The sequence below is a fragment of the Molothrus ater genome, chromosome Z, assembly GCF_012460135.2.
Source record: "Molothrus ater isolate BHLD 08-10-18 breed brown headed cowbird chromosome Z, BPBGC_Mater_1.1, whole genome shotgun sequence".
Lineage (NCBI taxonomy): Eukaryota > Metazoa > Chordata > Aves > Passeriformes > Icteridae > Molothrus > Molothrus ater.
Window position 1 is genome coordinate 40,981,322 of NC_050511.2, and position 25,993 is coordinate 41,007,314.

At 38.9% G+C, this 25,993-nt stretch overlaps 1 protein-coding gene across 11 annotated transcripts in view; it reads right to left on the minus strand.

Annotated features, from left to right (window-relative positions):
* Window positions 1–25,993, minus strand: part of SHC3 (SHC adaptor protein 3) — a 67,813-nt gene that overhangs the window by 11,196 nt on the left and 30,624 nt on the right. For all 11 annotated transcript variants that reach the window (XM_036403871.2, XM_036403867.2, XM_036403870.2 and 8 more), the window contains 8 exons: window positions 17,904–17,967; window positions 15,127–15,246; window positions 11,942–11,995; window positions 7,701–7,752; window positions 3,587–3,713; window positions 2,369–2,522; window positions 1,296–1,392; window positions 245–439 (listed from right to left, as the gene is read on the minus strand). In XM_036403871.2, coding sequence (XP_036259764.1) covers window positions 245–439; window positions 1,296–1,392; window positions 2,369–2,522; window positions 3,587–3,713; window positions 7,701–7,752; window positions 11,942–11,995; window positions 15,127–15,246; window positions 17,904–17,967 — 863 coding nt within the window. The remainder of the gene's footprint in view (window positions 1–244; window positions 440–1,295; window positions 1,393–2,368; window positions 2,523–3,586; window positions 3,714–7,700; window positions 7,753–11,941; window positions 11,996–15,126; window positions 15,247–17,903; window positions 17,968–25,993) is intronic.

The window sequence follows — 25,993 nt, forward strand, 5'->3', positions numbered from 1 at the left end:
GGACTGCAACTAACCTTAACTCAGATGTTATACAGACTAGCTCCAAGTCTTCAGCCACTCTCATTTTAGTTCAGTCCAATATGAAACCCCAATCGATATTAAAATTCACCATAATTACACCAGGAACACTAAATTTCGAAAATTTCGAAAACTTTTTTTTTTTTTTTTTTTTTTAAATGCTGAACTGATGCATAAACATATTTGGTCACTTGTTAGAAAGGAAGCAAATAGGAAGGGAACTCACTCATGTCAAACAGATCCTTTCCTGGGCTGCTTGCTTGAGCATCCTCTGCTGTTCCACTGAAGGCACTTTCAGCATCTGCCTGAAGTGCCAATAGATCTTCCCTATTTATATGCTGGGTGTTTACATATATTGGCAGCTCTCCAGTTGGTGCTACTTCTGATTTCTCTTCTGACATACTACAAATATCCAGAGATCCTAGAAAAGTCAAGACTTTTTTTGTGTAATCGACAGAACAGTGTTGACCAATTATCATCACACCACATCACTACAGGTTTAAAATTTCCTGGGAGATATAAAGTCAATAATTGTTGGATCTAGTAGAAAAAGTGTAAATTAATGGATTCAGAACTGTGTTTCAGTGAGGGTATGGTGGGGCTATTTCCCAGAAGGAAAGGAAATCTTTGAAAATAAAGATTGTAAATTTCAAAAATTATATTCTTTTGGGGAGTCATGAGAGAGGGAGAAGGTATAAAATCCTCAAATGTGTACAGATTAACAATAGGGAATATATTCTGGCCTTTGAACGAAAGTGTCCCTAGAAACACAGTAAATTATTACATAAAGCTGGATGGGGTGAAATCTTTATATGTGTTTTGAAATTACTTGAATTCAAAGACAACAAAAGGAACATTATACACTATTTGCTATTTATTGAGTAGAGAAAATTGCTTCACATTTTGAATTAAACTTTTCATTTTAGGCTTTTCATTTAAAAATTCTATTTTGCATACCCTAGTGGGTCACATTTTCAGAACAGATCATGCAGGAGACATGGGTTTTAAGATATAGAAAGTTAGAAAGCTGAAAGTCTGGGTAATTCTATTCATTAACTGCTCTACAGAAGAAAATATTTCATGAAGGTCTGCATTTAATAATTTATCCAGAGGTAATTAGCAAATGCTTTTCACTGGTATCAACACTAAAACTCAGACAAAGGGAACCTATCAATCAAGTTCTGTTTATTGCCTTAAGGCTTTGAGGCACCAGACTTTCACATGCTTTGCCCTTCAAGACCACCTGCAGTATTACAGCTAAAAGTAGCAAAACTCACCTTGTTTAACAGGCCCATGATGCCATTCTTCGCTGAATTTTTCTCCTAAGTGATGGCTCTGATAATAAATTTGCTCTCCTCCCATTCCTGATGCAGACTAGAATGGACACATGTGCAAGGAATTTTTAAATTGCCTTTAAAATGCTCAGACACATTACAAGTGGCTCTGTCAATTTCTTTGGACGTATTTTGTGTACCCTCACTCTTCCTTTCCAATTCATCATAATTTCAGAATATATATATCTCAAATACATTTGTTTAAGAGTAAGATATTACCAGTGACCTTCAGGTGTTCTTCCCTGGTTTCTGGTTTTAGTTACCCCCTATGATACCAAATGATGCATAATTTCTTTGGTTTGCACTCAGGTAGTGAGTCAACCTGTTACTGAGAAAAGTGTTCCACAGAAACACATGTGGGACCAGAAGACAGCCCCAACACCATAAGCTGAAAGATTCACATTGGTACCAGGGGATGATGGGACTTGGGGACTGAGGGGAGCATGTTGGCTGCAGACAGGACCCCTCTGGATTTAAGCAAAGTCATGCTGGATCTGAAAACACCTCTTAGGGGTCTACATTGATACTGCAGTCAAACTTTCAACAGAAGTGCTGGTAGAAATATTCAAGCTGACCTTAGTTCAACATGAGGTGGAAATCTAACCTAGGAACGTGGCTGAATACTGATCACTCCCAAGTCATTAACATAATGAACTGTTAGTAATGGCTGCACTAGATTGTTTAAATGATTCTGCATTAAATCATTCCCACTTAATGTGCACTATTTGATACTCTCTGAAGCAGACATGGTTTCTGCAAATGTAGTAGCCCCCAGTGGATTTCTGTTCCTTGAACCCAGTTAATCTTTTAATACCATGAGGATTTCATCTCCTTTAATTTGTTCTAAACCTGCCTAATGTGTTGCCCCCTCAATCTGCAATGGCCATTCAGATGGAAACTGGCCACACAGGAAGGGCTGTGAATTATAGACAGTCCCAAGGTATCCACTATAAAACACATGTCTTTTAAAAATTTTGGATCAATCAGCAGGAGAGTAGAAATGAAATTATACTGACCTGAGCTGTGTCTGCAGCAGCGAGAAGCCTTGTTTTGAGCCTGGCATCAAGGAATCCGCCAGGGGGAGGTATTTTATTTGGGATGTTGTTGTAATAGGGATGCTCTGTTGCCTCGTTATCTTCCTCTGTCCATGGGTCCTCAAAACTCTGCATCCTAAAAGAAAGAGAGTGCTTTCTTTTGCTTCTTACTTGTAAAGCAGTTACAGACACTTTCATCAGGTTAAGACTGCCTGTCAGGGGATCACTACTGCATATCGTAGGGACACTTCAGCTACCATTCTAAGTCAGGAAGCAATGATGGATCATGTGTCAAATCTTCTCTGTTTAGACAAACTGACATAAACCTCTTTCGCAATGTACCAAATTCTTTATGCTGAGAAGAGTGTGTTTGAACTTGGCTTTAAAGACCATTATAAACTGCATTAACAAACAACTTTATCTAATCTTAAAATAGCACTTGTAATACTATGACTTGATTGACTGACTAGACTCTAAATCTTTGTCTTTAGTTATGACTGCTCTATCACCAATATAATTCTGCAAGAACCTCACAAAGTCAAGAGATGTGAATATAGCATGCTTCCAGATTAGGATAGTAGCATTGTATATTCCCAATTTAACCAGTTTTGCTTTGATATAAGAAATTACAGAGGGTAAAAGTTTACTAGGGTTTCTAGTAATGTTAGTAAGCACATAGCAATCCATGTCTCTAAAGAAAACAAAATGCTATATCCCAGCCTTTTGAACATACACAAGGAGAGTTTGTATCCTCCAGATATCAATGCAGTCAAACCTCCCTGCAATACATCACATTCCTAGAAACATCACCCTAATATGAGAAATACTAGAACAACATTAGTCATTTTGGAATCCCAGCAGTCTGACCTACTCCATCTAAACTGACACAGCTGCTGTGACAGTAATGAGGAAATGGCACAAATAACAACAATTCTTGGCCATCCATCTCTGCCTACTAACTACAGCACAAAACACATGATCATTTCAACATCATTGTGAAATCCATATTTAGCCTATCTTAAACTGACTGTACTTCTTCCATGTTCATTAGGTAAACACTGTTACACTGTTTCACTAATACAGCAGAAATAATTTTTAAGTATTCAAGTCCTGTCTGTGCCCAGCAACATTGTCCACATTTTATCAAGTAAATTGAAAGCTAAAGAAGGTCCTGTAGCTGTCTTCTGCGATTGCACTCACCTATCAGATAAAGTAGGGGTCTTAGAGGGGCATTGCAAGTACTGCTTAAATCGAAGCTCAAATGCTTGCCCTATGGTGCTGATGACATCCTGGGCCAGGCCATCACAGCATTCCAGTATATGACAAGCTAAATGAAAAAGATTGACACATGCAAATCACTGTTTATGTCATGGTGGGATGCAATGACCTATGACAAAACACCTACACTGTCAAGGTTAGTTGCTCCATTAGTGATGTGCACATTTCAATAAACCCCAATTCTGATACTGTGAATTTCAGGCAATCACAACTTTTTAAAGGTTACATAAAATTGGACTGATGTGTTACTGCAATAGACAAAGTCCCTAATCTGTTCTGCTATTTTAACAAGCCCACAAACAGAAAAAAACCTCATAAAATTTCACTTGTTATTACCTGAATGCAATAGATTGTGTAAGAATTCTAAGCTTTAAATTGAAATTACACAAATATTAATAGATGGTAATAACAATAAAAGCTTATTTTTTGTTTTCCTCAGTTTAATTACTTCACTTTTATGTCTTATCACCCCAAGTTCACAAGCTGCTCTCTTTTTCCAAATTACAGTCTGAGGGAGGAGCAGTGTCCACAGATACTTCCTAGATAATGAGCCCTGATCTTATTCCAGGAATACAGAGGTTAGAGCCTTTTCCTGTTTGTTTGCATGGAGACACTCCCAGCAAACTGCACGGCTGCTGAGGAGTGCAGAGCCAGCAACCTGATTAGCTCCAGAACTTCCCCAGTGCAACTTCTCTAAACCCACTGTGGCAGTAAAGGGGGAGGATAGTAACACAAACTCTCTTCCTATAAAGACTGAGAAGCCTTTATCAGCTGTCTGAGCAGATATATCTGTCCTGGTTTTAAATCAGAGAATGGCTTGGAGGTCTCATCATTTGTGAAAACATAAAGAGGTGAACTTGTGGAGTTCCTGCAATTCAACACTGCGGGAACATAGATGGGTGCTAAGAGGTGGAAGCTAAAGATCTCAATGAACAGCATCTCAGTGATATCCAGAGAAGCCAAAGTGAGTTAATTTTCCATACTCAGAATTGGACATGCATATTGTCTACTGGCTAGAGCCTGGACTGGATTTCAAACTGGTTCTTTTCCAAGTCCTGCTGCAGGAAAGTGGGTTCTTGCTCAAAGCTACCAATTTATTCATCCCTGACTGCTTTAATAACCTGAATATAAGCTCCTCAGTTGAAAAACTGCATTTTAGTACATGCCCAGTGTCCAACTCACTGGAACCAAGTGCATTGGATGCCAGTGTCCTACAAATAAGGGTTGGTCGTGACATTTAGCTGAAGTAATACAGGGAAACTAAGTAGGTGTAGATATTAGTTTTTCAGAGGCTGAAATATTGGATAGACTTCTGGAGAGGCCAGAAAAAGGGCCAAGAAACCTGCAGTTGCTCGTATGGAATGTCTGCTGTCTCTTCCTCAGCAGCAGCAGCAGCAGCAGCAGCAGCAGCACCTCATTCAGCACGAGATGGCACCAGTGACAGTGCCAAGCATATACAGTGGTGTTCTCTTCTCACCTTAGAGCATCTACTGTGCCAGCCATCAAGCTGAAATGCCTCATCCAGGGAAAATGCCCCTGGCTACATGTTGAAAGTGGATTCAGCAGAAAAAAACAGGACCTCCATGTGTCCAAAGACAGAGGCAGACATCCCTGACTAGCAGTGAGACATTTGTTTTTTTATGACCTCTGCAACACTGCTATTGGCATTGAACAATCAGCCCCCATGGAAGGTGCACATTTATCTCTGGAAAAGGGGTCCAAAAGTAGTTAGGCCAAACAAAGCTAAAATGTTTGCACTCCATAACTAGAGTGCAAATTTAAGGAGGCGATATTGCTCACTGCTAAACCTTTCTGGAGCAGAAATGAAGCATGAGTCATTAAGTAGTTTCAGTAGGTGACATAATGAGTAACCTGTTTCCTTGGATACGTGAATGGACTTTCAGCAGGTAGGAGATACGCTTCTTGTAAAAGGATGAGAAGGTTTGGCTCACACAGAGATGATTTCTTGTGAATGTTACAGCAGAAAATAGACAGCCTTGAGCTTGCTAGATCCAGAATGCAAAGCACGAAGATAGCTTTTCCATCCTTGTGAAGAAATGAGTCTAATATGCAAGCTATACTACAGCATTGGTGATAGGGTAGCATCAGTAACAGCAGCAGTAACATTTTCACCAGATACAGAGGTAAAGACAAATCCCCTTTTAAAGTAATTTGCAGACAACACAAAGAATGACAGAATGGCAAGTGATGGTAAAAGAGGGCAATTCAGATCCCTTGGTAAATTAGACCCTTTTAAAGAATGTGTTTTAATACAGGTGACATACAAAGTCACTGATGTGCAAAGCACTGATGTATACAGACGAGTGGGGAAAAGCACCCATAGGAAAGCCATAATGCTGAAGGCTTAAAGATCACAGCATGAAAGAATTTCACATGAGGTAACAGTGCTTCACTGCAGCAAAAAAAGGGCTTAGAAGGAACCAGCTGACGAAGAGGACAAAAGGAAGAAAAAATAGGAAGGTGCGTTCTGTGCTATAGTGACAGCCCCTGTTATGCAGCTATCATATACCTTTTTAAAAGAGCTGCAGGAAAATGAAGGAAGGAGGTACAGAAATTATCTGAAGGATGGAGGATGTGCACTGCAGCTGGAATGCTACACAGTCAATCTTTTTATAAAGAAAACTAAGAAATTACTTGACCTGAATAAACGAAAGGAAGACAACAATATCAGGTGCTCAGATGATGTCTCAGTTTAGGATAGCCTAGCTTAACAAGGAACAGTCACAGGAAGCTAAGGATGTAAGATAGAAGGAACATAGTACAGGAAGACCATAGTGCAGGAGGAACATGACAGAAGACAGAGCACAGGGCTCCTCCAAACCCTACAGAGAAAATATTTGGTCTACAGTGTTAGTCCCTACACTGACTGGGATCTCTCAGAACAGCTAAATCAGGCTTGGATTTAGAGGAAAGCTACTGCTAAAGCAGGTGGGCTGGAGAGCAGCTCTGCACCATGCATTCCATAGTCTGACACTGGAGCCTCTCCAACAGGGTATTGTAATGGAACAAGCATTGCAAAGAACTGGACTATTCCTTTCCTCCAATTCTGTTTAAGTTCTCTAGGTATTTCACTTACATTCAGCATATTAGTATGCTTAGGGCAGGTATTATTTATGAGCCAATACCCTCAAGTCTGGACATCTCTGCACATGGACACAGCAGATTCTACAGGTATCATTAAAGATGACTACATAAGGAAGCTACTGGGTCAGTTGTGCTGATGGTAAGGTGGACAGTTGAGGGTTTGCAGGATTAGCATTTTGGAGTTAAAGTGTCTGAATTCTCCAGAAAGAATAAGTACCTCCTGTTGGAAGTACTTAACATCTTTTCTTTTTTTTTGGAGATAGTCCATTCTTCTCTCTCTATGATCTATGATCTATGAATAGTAAACAGATTCTCAGGTACATTACAAAATGCTTTGTAGGTTGCATTAAGACCTAGTGAACACAATCAACAAGCAGGGCCCTGTCCATGACTGATTGCTACTAAAGCAATACAATCTTGAATAAAACTTTACTGAGAAAGAGAATTACAGCAAGCTGGCTGTAAAGCTAGTTATTTGATAAAGAATCTGATTCTGCCAGGAAGACTTAGGCATGTACTGGGAAGACCTAACAGATACAGCTGCCTCATCAGATGACTTAATCAGAAGACTGCTCAGCTCTTGCACAGTGATTGGGTGTAGGTAAGACTTGGCTGTTGCCTAGAAGCTTACACAGCCAAGTAAGGCAAGTGTTTGATTTCAGAGATGAAGAGAATCAAAGTGTTATTTGGATGTTATTTGTAATCTGTATGAACTAGAGGCAAGACCTATTTATTCCAAGCTTGAGAAACAAACTGCTGCTTCTTATTGCTACACAATCTTTCCATGGCTCTGTCAAAGGCCATCCTTTGATTGGGCTACATTCCACATTCATGTTTTTCAGGAGGGAAGGGGGTGTTATCTGACTTAAAGCATGAATAACTAGTGTTTCTCAAAGGAAATACAGACATCAAATAGATATTTATAACTTACCTCTACGATTAACAGGATCCTTAGCTACATATGCAATATAGTCTGAAGTATCCTGTCAAAAAATTAAGATATCTACAATGAATGCAAAAGCATATTTGCACTGATTACAGCAAAAGATCACAGTCCAGAGTATGTACAGTCCTTTGTGCAGAGTCCCAAATGAATATTTTGCTCTACAGATGCATACTACTTAAATCCCATATAAAAGTTTATGGGTTTTGGTACTCATTTCCTTTTACTGCTTTCTTTTTTACAGAATGTGATCCAATCCAGCAGAATTTTAAAAATCTCTTCTATCAATCAAACAAACTTAGTAGGATTTGGCCCAGGCCTCATTTAGGAGGGAATAAAATTACAAGTCCTTATCTTCAAACTACCCAGAGATTTTGGTTCATAACATGAATAATCATCTGGTTCTGTGGAAGTAACAGCTCTGGCCCTCAGAAATACTGAGCAATGGCATTAATTCATGTGTGACAAGCAGGTGTTTACTTTACTGACTACAGTGCCATATGGCACAGAGGTGCTCAGCCAGTGCTTGGCTCTGACAGGCAGTATCCCTGCACGCCCTCTCCCAGCCCTTAGGCTGCTCCCTGCCACACCTGTTGCCACATGCCTGGTGGATTTTCTGGCAAGAGCACACAGACATCTTCTTGTGGGATTTTTTTCTTCCTCTCCTGACACTCCTATGGTCCTCTGCAGAAATGGTGCAGACTTCTAATATTATGCAGACTAAACAGAAAGGCCTGGGTTTCCGGGAAACACTTAGGCCTGCTGATATATCTGAAAAATGCCATGGAGCCTTGATGCAATCAGAAAGTCCTGGTTAGATCTGGTATTTCCTGACTATGCCTGGCTAGTCAGGTAGGTTAAACCCAAGGGATATACAGGATACATTACAGCTGACTGTGTACCCAAAGCCTTTTCAGGTGACTGATCCAAAATCATTGCCAATTATGACAAGATCTAACATCATAATAAACATCAATCTTCAATTAAAAGATAGACATCTTCAGCACAGTTTTTTCTAGGGCAAGCACAAAACCACCACCAGCCACCCAAAACAAATCACTGTACTGAATGTCTACATAATTTCCTTCCTAAGGAGGGAGCAAGGGAAAGGATGAAGCACAGTCATGGGCTCTGGTGACAGATGTGTAACCACGTCAGTTAATGCATTGTTGGAAGGCACTCAGACACAGCAGCAGCGAGGCTGGTCTGTTAAAAAAGCACAGCTCTACCATTTTGTCTCGTAATTTCTTATACATCCTGTGGCACAGTGTCTGGGGCAGTGACCACAGTGGAAATAAGGATGCATATCAACAAGTAAAGGGAAAACAAAGGTGACTATGTCTATAGTAGCAAATAATACAGAACCCTTGTCTCACTGTACTAGTTTCTCACATGCCCTGAAACTCTCTGAGGGACCAGCACATGCTTGGCATCAATCCCAAGAGACCACTATGAGGGAAGAGAGTGAATGTGTGGGCGCAAATTGCGCTGCGTTATTTATTTCAGGGCCAGAAAGACTAGAAAATGGGCCACAGATCAATTTATTTACTACTTCAGGCATAGCTAATGGATACATTTATGCCTGAGTAAATCATAGACCTATCTCATAGCTAGTGTGGGTGTGGCAGTCTGAAAACACCTACTCCTTATTTCATTTAAAGCTCTGAGATTCAAGCTGACTGTGACAAACCATTAAGGACCTAAGGTAGGCACATTTCAGTGTGGCTAAGTTAGAAGACCCTCATCCAAAAACTATACAGGACTTGGCAGATGCAGGAAAGTGTTCCTTGACATTCAAGAACTGAAAACAAGTATGAATGAGCTATAATTTTCAGCCTGAAGACATTACATTGCAGTGTTAAAATTTGGAAGTATTGCTGAAATTGAAAAACTACTGCCTTCAGGGACCTCTGAGAGACCTGCCTTATTAGACTTTATGGCATCCTCCACTCCAAAATTTCAGCAGATATCTCCAAAAAACAGATGTCTTCTCTGGCAGCCTGGAAACAGCCACCTGAAATTACTGTGGAGAAAAATTGTTTAGAGTATCATAGGAGGGGCTGAATAGAGCTAAAGTGGATTGAGAGCACAGCCTTGGAAGTGAAATAAAATGGTTCTGAAATGGCACGTAAAAGGATTTGGTACAGAGGTTTTTAAGCTCCCATATTCTGACACAGCCAGAAACTGACTCATTGCAAAGGGAAATATTGCAGAAGAATATATTCAAGCCATTCTCCAGGACTGTGAAACACTTCTCCACGGGTTATATTTTGAATAATATAATTAATGGTAAGGGAGTGGGAGGAAGGTGGTAGAGCTAACTGCTATGACAAATGGGAGGCAGATATCCAGAGCAGAAAAGTTGACGGGGTAGAGAAGTGATAGTCTCACCTCCTAGTAAACCAAACTCCAAAATAACTTCAAAATAAGGAAATCACTTCCTGAAGAAACATGGGCACATATCTAGTTTCCTAGGTCACCAGGGCCTTTCTCCAACCTGTTTAAAAGTCATATAAGGAGATACATTTATGGTCTGGAGGCCAGCTGTGGTTGGGAGATGCAGTTTGGTGGTGGCAGTCCACTACCAAGTAGAAATCATTAAGGGCTGATGAAAGTTATGTCTAGATGGCTCTCTGATGAGTAAATAAATCTGTGAGCTAAATCACATCCTTGCATTTTGTCATCTTTGACATGCACCCAGGACAAAGTAACTAGCTGCTTTTTGCACAAACTTTTGAGTTAAAGTTGTTCCTTACTAGACCAGAGATAAGCTTGTAAAAAACATTAGATACTCATACCTATTTTCTTCATCCCAACACCAGAATGAATTCATGCAGTAGTCTTATTGGGAACACAAATTCATAATTTCACTGTACCTTGTAGGCTCCCTTGCACCATGCAATTTTATTTCTCTGGTAGCTCACTGACTCAGTAGTGAGATTTTTATCTCTTTAAAACATTTGGAAGAGCTTGTTTACTCCAAATCCAGAACTCTACTGCTGTTCCTCTCCTCTTTCCTGGTAAATCATTTCATCAGTGGGCAGTGTGAAATGGTGTTTCCAGGACCTAGCATTTGGGATGGCAGATGGGTAGCAAAGAATCTTCTTATGGAGGCAGGGAACTGTGCTAATCACTCCTCTGCCCACTTCAGGAATTGTTCATTTACAGCATCCATTGCAATCTGTTGTGTTTCCAAGCTGCTGTTGATCCATTTTTTGTTCCCCAAATTATTGTGATATTGTGTTCTTTTCCCTTCTGCAATTGTACTGAGCTCAGTGAAGCTACACTAAGACTAGAATTTGTCTTTATGCTTTCTGACAAAAACACAATGAACAGAGAAAGCACCAAGCACCTTCACCTTAACTGAGTTAACTGAGAGAATTAACTCACAAAGCAGGCTAGAAATTGCCTTACTTGTAGTACATGACTGATATATGACAGATAATCACATGATGGAGAAAAAGGTACTCATTCAATTAATCTAAGTTTAAAAGCTTTCAAACCTCTTAGGTAAGAGCTCTGTCACTAATTTATATTTTCCCCATTGCTTCCTGAATGACAAATACTTTTGAAGCCCGTTTATTAATATACCTTTGGATGAACAGGTTATAAAAATAAGGAAAAGCACAATAAGCAGGAATCTGCCCTTTGATCCACATTTATAAAATTTGTAGGTGTATCGAAAAGCTTTGCAAAACAGAAGAGAAAGATCTGTGCTTTTCCTGAAAGCCTGCCTTCAACCTGCATGGCTGTAGCAAATATACCTGCAGGCAGAATTTAGCAGTCTTCTCAATTCACACTTGCAGTTGAAAAGAAAATAAAATAGAAAGAAAAGCACGCATTACTACAAATACTATAAATATAGCTGCAACATATTCTACTACTGTAAAAAGTGCAAGATAAATAACAGGATAAAAATCCATACAATGCCCATATAACTATTCTACATTACTCTGAAAAACAAAGCCCTGCTTATCAGTTACTATATGAATGCTTACAGCCCCTTGATAGTTTTTGTTACAGTCATCCAAAGGGGGGGATACATGAACGCTTGTCAGCCATTCCCCTCAAACAGAGCTTGATCGCAACAATCAAGAAAAATTTATGAAAGAAAAACAGGAGTTGAGTTGTGGTTGTATTTTTCTTTTAGTAAGATGTGCTTTAAATTTTGTCACACGGCCCTCGTAAAGCAGTTTCTGTGTGGGAGAAGGCTTTACAGAAATGCTTACCGGATCACCTCCAGACGCAAAGGAGATGGATTGCATATGGTGATTTGCTATGATCTGTATGGATCAGAAAGAATAAGTGTGAGTCAGATGGGTTTCTTACAGTTTTCAATTCTGATTTCAGTTTTTTGCTTGTATGCTGGTGGAAATCCAAAATCAAGATCAAAATTACCTACAGGGACTTCAAAGAGCAGCATGATAATATAAACAAACTTAAGGATAAATGTTTCTGTTCCGGTGTTCTTTAAAATATATCTGCAAGATTGCTAAATGTACTCAGAACTCTAGTAAATCATACAGACCTGTCGGAAAGTGTCTTTGGAGAAATTTTAATCTGCTAAAACTCACTTTCTTTATTACAGATAATGATGAATGAAACAAAAGGTCCTATTCATCAAACCATTTTTCTGCTGATGCCACTCTGGTGAAATCAATGAAACCATGCCAACTCTACACCAGCTAAGATTCCTAACATTGCATCCAATACCTACTGTGTCATTTTATGTTTCAAACATCAACATGTTTACAATATGCAAACAGAATTTTGAATCTAGCTGCAATGTAGTATTGTGGACAAATTCACAGGCACACTCCAGGGCATTTGAAATTCAAATTGCTTATGTACAATTTGAATTAATATGATATTTCTCTGGGAAAAGACAATTTGTCCTGAACCTCTAATAAAAGCAGAACATCTCTGCTATTCTGAGAATCAATGTACAAAATCTTTTAATAATGAAATAATGTAACAACCAAGAAAGAAAAGGTCATTTGAAAGAAATTTTCACTTGATATTTGAGTCACAGAAGCCATGCCAAGGGATTCATCTGGGGTGGGACAGGCCGCTGTTAAGTGCCTCAGAGCATCTGACAATAAGAATTAAGATCTTGGTTCTTCACTTTGAAGAGGAAGCCACACACAACAAACCATTCTGGAAAAAACAAAATAGGGTAGAAAACTATTCTCTGTGCTGTTTTCCCTAACCTGCTTCTTAAAGACATGAACTATCAACTGCCTTCCTTGGAAAGAAAAAAATGTGACAGAACTTTCTCTGAATCTTGCTGCTTCACTAAGTCAGAGAGAGGTGACTACTATTTGTAGTGTTTCTTTCATGTAAAGAGCACTTCATTTTCAATAGCCCTGCTTGTCCCACAACATCCTCCAAAGATGCGGTTAGTTTTTAAGAGTACACTTGTAAATTAGTGTTCTGCTACTCAGCAGTGAGGATTTCCTTCTCTTAAAGAAGTAAAAATTGAATATATAGTACATAGAATATATATAGAATGTAGATTATCCCAGCAATAGAACTAAAGTAGTGAAGTTCTGTTACGCAATTTCAAATTATCATTATCTTGACATGTGCAAATAACCTAATCTTCTATTTTAGCATGTAAAAAAAAAATTACTTCAGACTGTCACTAAACTAATTTTTTCCAAATTTTAAGGAAGCTGAAAAGTGCTTGAAAACATTAGTTCAAGTCAGGCATTTTTTTGAATGCCACAGCTAATTTAGTTTGAAGTTGGGGTATTCCCCACCTCATCTCTACCAATATCAAAATACCGAAAAGAGATACAGCAAACTATCAATGCCTTGCATTGCTTAAAATAAAGCAATTCACTAATGTTGGCATACAGCTCAGAAAACCTTTTAATCTACGCCAACCTTCATTTAAAAGAAATAAGCAAAACAAAATCATGTTCCACTCATCCCTGCTCAATATGTTCACAGAACTGTTGTGCAGGAGTACATGGAGTTGCTTTCCTTCTACCACAAGGGCCAACAACCCTGGCTTGTCTTTTCTTTCCTTTCAGATCTGCCAGGAAAAAGACACTATTACAGAAGTTTGCAGCTATCCTCCTGTATGGAGCCTCAAAGGGCAAAGCTGCTGGGCCATGCTTATCTGCAAAGCAAATCCTTGGCATAAACAAGAAAAAAGGGAGGCCACAGCCAGATCAGGGACCTCTGAGAAACCAGACATTTCTCAGGCCTGCAGCACCCAGAAGTGTCTACCTCAAAAAGAATGATATAAAAGGAAGATGAACAGTTTTGTCAATTCAGAGAAAAGGCAAAACATGTAGGGGATGACTCTTTGAAATAAATGAGTTTAACTACATTTCTGTCCTAGCATTGACTGAAGACAAGCTGACTTTCAGTGTTTGGCACTTCCTTGGTAGAGCTAATTAACATCACGTTCTTATGCTTCTGAGGGGAGTAATTGTCCTTATGAGAAGCACTGCAGTTCATATTCCATAGTAAGGCTACAGACTACTGCAGCCAGTCACGCCCCTGCTCCCCCAGTCTCCATGCTCACTGCAGAGGATTGTGATGTTTTCTAAATAAGGATAAGAATGAAGATATACGAATGAAAACATAGTAAAGAACAGCAAGCTTTTTAATAAATGGTATATATATTCTTTCTTACTTTTTAACCCTGAGGCCCCAAAGGCATCAGTAGGAATTTTACTTCTTTTCTCTCTGTATCTGGGCAGAAAGTTGCATGCCCTAATGCAATATGTGGCTCACAGCAAATAGCACAGCAGTGGCTACGCATGTCTGTCTGCTTCCTTTTTATATATACCCTGAGCAAGGATTTTTCTCATCTCATACATCATTCACAAACCACTGCAGTGATTCCCCAAATTCTGTCTGTACCTTCAGCACAGTGAAGAAGAAGAAATGAGCTACTTTAAAAAGGCTGCCTTGTCTCTCTAAAAGACTGGCCTTTCACTGCACTGCAAAATCCCTGAGGCTGTATTTTTGGCAGCACCTCAGGAACAGTTTGCCCTTTAGGGTAAACTCTCAACTCTAAATGAGAAGAAAACAACAAAATTGGGGACATACATTCAGTATTTTAGTTGTTGCTCCAAGCACACCCCTTTTATGACTCTGAAAGTTTGTAATTTTATTCAATAAGAACTCCCACAACCAGATAATGGTATTTCACATCACAGGTCTTTTAATATCAAAACCCATCTACCTGAAACATGGCAAGAAGAAAATAATTTATCAAAACTGTGTTGAATAGTGAAATAAGCTGACTTCCACTATGATTATATTTTGAGTTCATTCATTTTATGACATTATTGAGGAATAATTTTGAGCAACTGAGTACTTGGCAGACAGCAAATAATTGTGCAGCAGGCTGTTCATCAAAAGCCTCACAAGTTAATACAGAAGTTACACTCACCTGTTTTGTATCTGGATTCATTAGATTTAAGCTGCTGGTGGAGATATTCAACATTATGCTCATTCCTGCAAACTGAAGATTGCTCTTTCCCAAGATGCTAGAAAGGACTTTGCTTGGTGGCTGTGAGGAGGGGGGGAAAAAGCAGATTTTTGTTCTCTGATTTTCTTTTTTTTGAATGACCTTCATTGTATGCAGGGTTAGTGGTGACCTTAAAGGCTTCTAAAAAATTTATGACTTTTCAAAGATCATTAATTTGCAACAGCTGTTTTCCTCTGGAAATTATTTCTCATTTATACCACTACTACTACTAATAATAATAATAATAATAAAAATAATAATAATAAATAATAATAATAGTGATACTAGCCAAACAGTTCTTCATATACTCTTCACCAAAAATAAAAAATAGCGGTTTTGTGAGACAGCACTAGTGTCATCATCACCAAGGGACCAAGTAAGCAGACTAAGATGAATGCCTTCAGTCAGTATCTTAAAACAAAAATGCGCTTGTTCTATAAAAATATATTCAACTCTTGAAATTTACTGTTTGCTCTACATCTACTGACTGTTCTACCCCCTTGCAACATGGAAAGTGGGACTCCAGTGATACCGATGGAAGGCTCACAAAATGGGATGCAGAGTATTATGGACTGGATGACCTCTAAAGGTCCCTTCCAACCTCAAACCATTCTATGACTTTGCTTGTAGACTTAAGAGTAGGTTAAAGCCAGATATAGACAAATAAAACCTCTTTGTGCTGGGGTAAAATATGCATCTAAACATTATCAGAGAATAAGTCTATGAATGTAAATACAGGGGATGTAATAGTATTGATAACTTTTATAGGCATTTCACCAGCTCTTCAGAGGTATTGCAGCAATAGAAATTATGCTGTCAAATCAAAATTCATAAATTTCTCACCTTTGACAGCTATGGGGGACCACATAGCTGCGTGAGAGCAGTCACATTCAAGTAACCACAGCCTGTAAAAAACAAGGCTGCCCAGCAGTCACAGACCGAGCCCTTTAACTTGCTCTATTTGCACTGGTGAATATTTGTGCTGGTCATTAGTATATAAACACAAAATGACTGGAGACAGTGCTCTTCTGCCACTATGTTAGCACTTGTTCTAAGCTGCCTGCAAGCATAGATGGTATTGTTCCTAGCAGTCTGGACACACTTGAGCTTCTGCAGTCCTGAAAGTTTACATGCATTTAATTTAATCATCTTTCCCTTCTGTTTAAGTGATTAAAAATACACTACGTACGTACTGCTCCTACGTAATATGTGCTTCACTATTTCAACCCTTTCATGTTACAGAGCTAGTACTTCATTAAGTTCTCTTTTGAACAAACTCTTTTTGAGTATCTCTGTATCTCCTCTTTCCTTAATCCTTCATGATTCCCGAGTCATGCCTAAGGATTACAACCCATACTGCAGGTAAAGTGTGAAAATTTGGCTTCAGGAAGTACATGTCACCTTAACCAAATTGATATGCCACTAGTGGGAGAAACATGATGAATGTACAGACCAGCAAAAGACACGTCTTTGATATTTATCTGAAATTCTGTTGCTCTTTTCAACAACTTACAAGCAACATTACTTTTAAAATCTGTAATACAGCAAGGTGTCTCACTAGTCACTTGGAACTCTGTTTAACTTATTTTTTCAGCTGTGTTTTGTGTCATTATGCTTTCCAAGAAGAAAGATACTTTTGTCTTTACTTTCAAATTTAAAATGAAATGCCAGAGAACCAAGAAATGCCAATGAGATAAATTTGGTGGAGGTGAAACTATAGCCTAATTTCTGACACAATTTCCAATCACACTGTGACACATGTCACATATGACTGATTTTACTAAGGTATGATTCTCCATTGCAAACAAGTGGCATTTCATGGTATTTCTTTCTGCTGATATTCTGCCTACATGGTGGAGCAGCTGGGGAAGCAGGCAGACCTTTTCCTTCACCTGCACATTCTCCTCCTCTGCCCAAGAACACACACAAGGGCCATAATTAATTACTTTCTATGTTTCTTCCCTTAGAGATAGCACCACATCCCAGCTTTGCTCGCAGGTCTCTGGAAGAGACTGTTGAGAGCCATCAGTGCAGGATCTGAGCCAAGGCTTCCTCCTCTCCCTCTATGAAGACTAACTCCCAGCACACAAATAAAAATAAAAGCAAGGTAGTAATGATGTCAGGTACACGCTGGACTCACCATCAGCACTGGACACTGAGCATCAGCCACCGGTGTTTATGGAAAAAGCGGAGGTAGCAAAGGATCACCTCATATGCTCTTTCCATTTCCAGAAATCAGTGATAACCAAAGTCTTTAAATGTCATCAGTATATCTATCTTTCAAGAACAAATCTAGTCACTTTCAAAACTATGTATGTTTTGGGCTTCTGCTGTATCTTCCAGCACCTATTTCCATAATTTACTCATGCATTTTATGGAAAGGCATCCCATTTGTTGGTTTTAACTCTTCCACCTACAATCTACAAAAGAAAGAAAGTAAAAGGAGGAGGTTTCTATGGAAGGAACACAAAGGCACAATCTTCATCCTAGATGTACTTATATTTCCAGATGCGTACAAAAGCAGATTCTGACCAAAAGGGCAAGTGACAACATACAGTGAGTAAAAACAGCCAGTACTCTAAATGATTAATCAACTGCAGTTCTCAAAGCTGCCTTAAAGTCACCTGCCTGCTGTGCCAGGTCTCCACTGTGCTGTACAGAGAAAATACAGTCAACTGCACTACAAAAAAAAAAAATACCTTTCGTTTCTTGAAGGCTCTTTTGGCACCAGGCATGGCTTCACAAACACGACTGATTGCTTCCCTGAAGAGACAGAAAAAAGCTTTATGGCAAAAGAATGTGTGAGTTTCTTCATTACGCTTGAAATGCACTGGAGAGAACAGTTTCAACTGTATTTCTGTGCACAAGTGAAGATAGTTAGTAGGTCAGTTAGCTTTCCTCTAAAAAAGAGAATGTTTCTTCACACTATTAAAAAGACCTTTTCTCACTGTAAATTAGAATATTGCTCATAATACCATCCTTCCAGTCTCACTTTTGTACATTGGTTAACACCTTTAAAAAGAAAAATGTTTCTTTTAATGTGAGAGTTAGAAAGCATAATCTTTCTTACTACTATAGTATGCACTTTTCCAGTCAGAGCAAAACCACCAGGATTTAGACAGGATCAGAACCCTTGGTAATATGGACATTCTATACAGTACATGGGATGTACATTTTAATTTATACTATTTCAAAACAGTCTGAGTAGTTTATTAGTGGCCTTACATTTATATTACAGGGAATATCATTGCCTGAAACAATAATTTATTTCAGTTTTTTTACATTGCTTCATTCTTCCCATCACACTCAGGTTGACTGAAAGAAATGCATATCCAACATGGATTTGAATCTTTACCCTTTCATAGAAGAGTAACTCTACATCACAAAAACTCTTGAAATCATACTGCTCCAAACAAATCTTACAGTTCCTTTCAGTATTTGGCAACTTATTTTCTGAATGGTTAATCTGGTCAGTGTTTAGAATTTGCTCCTGTACACACACAGGCTTTCCCTCTGACCACTAGGCACAGGACTTTAATAGGCTTGTCCCACTGCAAGACAGAATGGTTTCACAGGAGCAAGCAAAGGTGACTCCCAGCCTTGTTTAACTATTTCTTATATGCATTGAGACTAACAGCAGATTATATTTAGAGCCAAAACCATGCAAATAACAAATATTTTAAGCAAAAACCCCCAAAACTCAAAACCAAACCAACCAACCAACCAACCAACCAAACCAGAAAACAAAATAATGGGCAACAATGAACTACAAGATAAAGAACAGCCAAAATAATCAAAACCTTGAAACATCATCTAGATAAAGACATAAATGATATTAACTTTATGCCATGTGCTGTATATTCCAACTCTGCACAGGATCAACAAGTGAGTCAGGAGAACAATGTCATACACATAAATCAGCGTTCAACTTGTAATGGCTTAGCAAACATGACAGATTATATCAGGTGGCTATCAGTAACTGACATACAGTCATGCCTTGTGCGCTTTTAGCTTGGACCCAGTTCAAAGTTGGAATCACCTGGAAGAATCACATTTTATTGGTTTGGGGAGATGAGTGGTTGGGGGAATGGAACACACCTTGAAGCAGGTTTACAGTCCTGCCATTCTGAAGTAGTGTGAGATTTATAGTAAGAGATGGTTAAAAAATCTTTCAAGCACACTATCTTTTCTTCAGGTCTAGAGAAGAGGTGGTTTGTTCCGTAACTTGTCCTATGCCTTTTTTTCCCCCACCTACATCTGTTTATCTAATAAAATTGCCTCTCACTACAAACCCTGCCTTGCATATGCACTCAGACCATTATAGCTACAATACCCCATTTCACGGTTCAGCACCTGTATTTAGCTCCCACCTTCACCACATTTTTTTTTACTCCAAACAAGTGTTTCAGTTAAAGTAATTACTAGATTTTCTTACAGGGCAAGTAAAAAGCAGTTGGTTTAAAAGAACATGTCTGATGCATCTTGGAAATAAAGCACAGCAGGCATCAGACAGTGATCACCATAATACTGAGACAAGGATAACTCCTGAAAATGTAACCAGGGAAAAGTAAATAGTACGCCTCTCAAAAATTCACTAAAAATGCTTTTCTTTGACTCATGAAAAACAAGCAGACATCATCTTTTACAGAGTCATCCTCACTGGCTACAGAGCTAAAACTTGTGGTTTCCCATCTCTTTCTTCTGCTGAAGCAAATCCTTTGGAGGTAATAGAATGGGAAGTTCAGGCCAGTGGCAGTCTCCAACCCACTTCAGTCTTTCAGACCCACGCCTCTTGCTTCACCAGGTGTGTCTTAGTTTCCCAGGCATTTTGACTGCAAGCTGCTCTCACAGAGACATCACCAACACTTGTAACCTCTTTGTCTATTCCAGTGGTTCAGCTGGTACATTGAGATACCTTGTAGGTTTTGAGTCTCACAGAAAGGACTTGGATTCCTGAGATATGTGCTTGAGGGATTAGTTATTAAATTAGTCTATCATTTCCTTTCTCTTCCTATTTGCCCACATCATCTTCTCTCTGTAGTGGCAGCACAGAACTTAGAGAAAGACAAAGGGATTTTCAGGCCACTGCACCCAACAAAAACACATATGCAATCTTGTTTTTTTTCTAGGGGAGGGTTGGGTCTTGTAGCAGTACCTCTCCTATCTGCCAGCTCCTGATAACCAGACATTAATTGTGCTACTGAATAGATTCATCTGATTCAAGGACCTTGTTGATCGAAACTGCCACTTGAGATAGGAGTGGAAATAACCAGGTGAAAAAGGTGAAACCCAGGGCAAGGCAGCCTTGACTCCTCCTTGCATGCCCTGTCTTGGCAGAGCAGAGAAGACTTTAAAAAAAACCCTAACAAACAAAGAAAACCAACCAACAAAAAAAAACCCCAACCCAACAAAAACCCCCCATAAACAAAAAGAAACCCCAACTGGGCTACGTGTCTTCTCACTCCATAAAAAAGCACTCTTCAGTTTCCTGCTATCTGTCTTCCTTTTGGTAAAATATCTTGGTTTTACAGAACTCAGTGTTCCCAAAGGCTATGGGAAGACTGGGAGTCTTTGGGTTTTAAACCTCTGTGAATACTAAATCTATTCAAGCAACTGCAGGGTTCAAGTTAACAATGCTTTTAGTGAAAATGCTGGGAACTTCAGAAAACATATTCATAGAGCAATTCTGTGTAATCAAGGTCAGAGTGTCCTGGCAGCAACTCTTTGCATGCCTGCAACAGAAGGCACAGTACTTTTCCTGTGTGGGAGTTAAGGAGTCTAGAAGCAGTATTTGAAGAAAATAAAAAGAATAAGGACGACTAAACATCTGTCACTGCACTAAATATGTATTTTATCCAAGGGCCACCAAGACACTTAGAGGAATGGAGCACTTTTTCCATGATAAGAGGCTAAGAGAATTGGGGTTCCTCAGCCTTGAGAAGTGAAGGCTTTAGGGTGAATTAACAGCTGTCTTCCAGCAGCTGAAGGGAGACTACAAGAAAGGTGAAGAGAGACTTTTTAGAAGAGCATTTAGTGATAAGATGATGGGAATGGCTTCAAACTGAAATGGTAGGTTGAGACAAGATATTAGGAGGAAATTCTCCACTGTGAGGGAGGTGATGCACTGGAACAGATTTTCCAGAAAAACTGTGGGTGCCCCAGCCCTGGAAGTGTTCAGGACCAGGTTGCATGGGGCTGCGAGCAACCTGGTCCAGTGACAGGTATCCCTGCCCATGGCAGGGGATTGGAAATGAATGGTCTTTACAGTCCCCTCCAACCCAAACCATTCTATGATTCTGTGACAGTTCCCCAACCAGATAGCCAGACTGCCTGGTGATGTTGAAAGGATGGCCTAAAGACTTCTTTTTAGCTTGCACTGCTAGGAAGGACAGGGTAGATGTAACCACTTTTTGTCAGCAAATCAAATTTGGAAATGCCTCAGCAGCACGAACACCTGATATACAAATCAAGCCCAGGAACGGGTATTGCCACCAGGCTGATCCTGCCATCACCTGACTTGTGCATGGAAACCCTTGCCTAAGGAAGGCAAAACCAAAAGTTCTGTATAAATCTGCATATATATCTGGCTAGATATTGTACAATTTGGGAAAGCTGGATGTGATTACAATTGTTTCCTTTCTAATAGGAAAATTATTTGACATAGACAGATATTACACCTTTCTAAGCCACATTCTGCTTAATTAGCTAGGCTCAGATAAAAATCAGTGTAGAGTTATGCTGATCTCTTGTAAAATTAGTTATTGTGCCGTCTGCAGTAAGGACCACATGCTGAGTTCCAAATCTGCCCAAGAGTATTTTCTGCTTTGCAGATGGTCATACTGTGGAGTCATTTTCTTGGCACAAAACATGTTGCATATTTTGAATATAATTTCAGCATTCAAGTGCATTCAGTAAAAAATCACCAATATTCATTTTCTGAGATTGACCTATACTGCTTTAAAGTGGCTTGACATCTGAGAAAGAGGAAAGGACATTTTACATTGCCATTTAGTTCCATTAAAAAGGCTAATGCCCTGGTATCGTTCATAGCTTTAGTGATATTTTATTCTGTTATACATAGTCCACTCAGGAAGTTCAAATGTGTTCCTCTATGAAACATCATCACATGAAAATACTCTCCATTTTTTGATTGTGGTGTTCCTGTTCTTAATTAATATTATTTAATTGATTAAACCCCAGAATTCTGGAACTCATATTTCAGGAAAATTACATACACATAGAAAAACCACAGATTTTCTCAGCATATTTGAAAAAAGTAAAACCATCTCAAATAATGAGAAAATGTGACTACATTTTAGTATGAAATGTTTTGTTTCAAAATATTTAAAACCTACTAATACTCTATTTTTAAGATATTCTAGTGCCCTGTAGTTCCCAAGTTTACTTCTCCCCACCTCAAAAGCTTAGGACTTCACAGGTTGAAAAACAGATAGCAAAAGACTGACTTTTTAAATGGAAGAACTGTTCAGAAGGCTCACAGTTATTTCTTAACAGTACTAAGTTCCTGTCAATTTTAATCATTACTAAATATTGTACCAGTATTTGCTGAGGAGAAACAAAGTCTGTACTAAATTTAAAAATAACTTGCTTCTGAGAAAATAAAAAAAAAGAAACAGAGACCAAAAATACATTTTTAGAAGTCTGTTTAATAATTGAAATACTTCTTGTTCATTTGCAAAACAGGCAAAATGAGCATGCGCTGTCTGAAGTAGCACAGGGGACATTGACAACATCCAAAGACTAAACCAGTTTGACAGCAGATTGACCATGTCTGAAGGGTGCAAGGCTGAACAAGTAGCTAAGGAGAACGAATCAACAGTATGGAAAGAAAGGGGAGGCTAACTGTGGTGAAGATGCACCTACTGCCACACATCCAGAGTACCATGCAGCAGCACCCCTGAGGGGAAACCCCCACAGAAACTGGAGCAGAGACCAAACGATGTCATTTGTTACCATCCTGACCAAAGTGAAACCTGTCTTCATGGAAAACCTGGAAGAAAACTTTTGTGGAATAAGGTGACATCAAGCAGATGTATTGCGCAAGCTGGTGTCACTTGTAGAGCATGGAGACGACTCTTCTTTTTCTTTTTTGTCAGCTACCCATTCTTTTTCTTCACATGGAGTTTTCTCACATGTAGAAAATCTAAAAGCAGAAAATGAAAGGAAGCTGGCCAACTTAATTTTTGCTTTACTGAATAAATTATACACTCAGGTGGTTGGCTTTGAATACCACATGTCATTAGATACGTAGTTTGCAATCTATCTAATGATACTTACTCTTATGCTCCTGCATCTTCAGTGTGAGACTTTCATTAATCTCCTAAGAGAAACCAATGCAGTTTGAAGGACTCTTTTGATTTCACTGGCAAAGAAACTCTTTATCCATTGGTATGCTCAGCGCTCTGTTCTCGGTATTTACAGATGACCTAACTTGTTAAGGAATATTTGATACAACTTTAAAATTTATACCTTCTTCTATAACATGCAAGTAAGTTTCAGAAAACCCAGTCTCATTCATCAGGAACATAAAAATCTACCTGATCTTGATGATTTCTTCTAACACAACAGTTCTGAACAATGGTCCTATTTAAGAAATGTAGAGTGAAACTTGTTTATCCTACTGGCACACCTTAACTATATCTCTTAACTCTGCATGCCTACAGAGCTTTGATGAACATAAAGTAAGGGTATATGAAATCTTGGTTTTGAATGTACAGCTACAAAACCTTCCTGATAGACAGCCCTCTAACTGTCAAGAATATAGACAATGACACCAAAAGCATCTAAAAAAAGGTTCTTTAAGGTTTACATCTGCTAAGTAGCTCAATCCCTTAATATCTTTTATGACCTTCAGGCTTTTTTCCACTCAGCCTGGTCTCTAGCTACTTATCATAGTCCTGGAGATAAAAATTAAAATTGTTTTCTGTTGCTTAATCAGGATCCTAGTAATCTCCAAACTGGGCCGAGCCTCAGTTCATTTACTAAAGTATTTTCTCTCAAAGAGTAGATATTAGCAGATATTTCAAAGGCAGACACAGGAAACTTCACAGAAGTAGAGTGAAAACATTGAATCTAACAATATTTTTCTCTAATGCCTGACTTCATGTCCAAAGCACGACTTTGGATAGGTATCTTACAAAAGCTCTGTGTAAGACAGATGACACTTTATAAATATCTGGGCTGTGTTTGCCAAAAAGGACTGTTCAGCATTGATGAACTGTCTGGTGTGACTGGACATATCATGTGAACAACACACAAATTCTTCATGTCATCAATTATTTGTGTAATCAAGCTGCCAGGTGCTGTTAGCAGAACTTGAGAGTGTTTTGCTTTCCAGATTTCTGTCAGTTGTTAACTTTGTACTGTAATTTTCATTTAAAATGTCTTAAGACTACTCTGCTTCAGGTCATGCTTCTGCAGACCCATGTGGAGTCACTATCTTTCTGAAAATCCAGGACACAGTGATATCTGTAACTGCTTCCCTGATTATTTGGCTTCCAACTTTCTACTTCCCCATCCTCCGAGAGGTTCTTTCTTTACTTTAGAAGGCACGTGGACTGGGGGAGCTCAGTTAATCGCTCTCATTCTGGCTTTGCATTACCATGTATTAGTAAAATTATTCTAAATATTAGGTAACAATTTCCAACTAATACCACATTGAAAAGGAAAGATTCCAGTCTTAGGCATACAAAAACATATTCTACCACATGTCTGTGCTAATAACAGCTTAACTAGCAATTGTAAATTATTCCCAATCTATCAGGCACTATAGTTGTCATTGTCCCACTCAGAGGTATGCTGTATGAATTATAAGGATGTCTCCATCCACTTTTGAGACTCCTGCTTCCTAGTGAACCAAGCAGCAGCTAGCACCTCATGCTTCCCACAGCTTTGACTCTGAAGTAGCTCTGCCCACCTCTTCCTGCAACTGCAAATGGTCTATGTGTTCTGCCATCTCCTAACACCACCGCACAGACAGAGTTCTCATGGAAGAAAGCAGAGATAAAACACACTCACCTCTAAGCATGACAGCATGTTAAGGAGGACACTGAATGCAGAATTCACTGCAGATAACAGATTACCTTTCAGCCTTCAAGAATCACAGGAGACACATTCTTGCTTTTCAATGTCTTCCACCCTTTCTTTCAGTGATGTTTGCTGACAATTTCTGCAAACAACACAGATACAGGTGAAACACTACATCAATTAAACTGTTTCATATTGTTTAGCATTGGACTCAAATGCAACTCTAACATTTGGATTTTTACCATCTCTTCTCCAGGGATATTGGCATAAATGGATTTGGTTTAATAATTTTATGAATAAAGTTCAGGCCTCAAATTTGGAGAGGAATACTTTTCAAGCTGTTCGTTCCAATAGAGTTAATGTAGTTACTGAGATCAGAGTTTGGATTTGGGTCCACTGCTGATATGAGGTACTTCCATCCTACTGACCTACTGCTATTAAAGCAACGTGCAACGTAATATTTTACTGAGCATGGGGCGGTGTGACTTCATGATGCTGCATGCAGTAAATGGATTTTGTTCAATTAAATGCCAGTGAACATGCACCCTTGTAGTTCAGACTCAGATGTACAACAAACAGTGCATGCAATATCTAATTCAAACCAGTGCATAAGTCACTCATGCACACCATGACAGTGAGGTGCATTAAAAAGGACACATTATTCTACTATAGCTTTAACAATAACCAAACAAACATATTACATGAACTGCAAACACTGCACATATTTCAAAAGAATTTTACC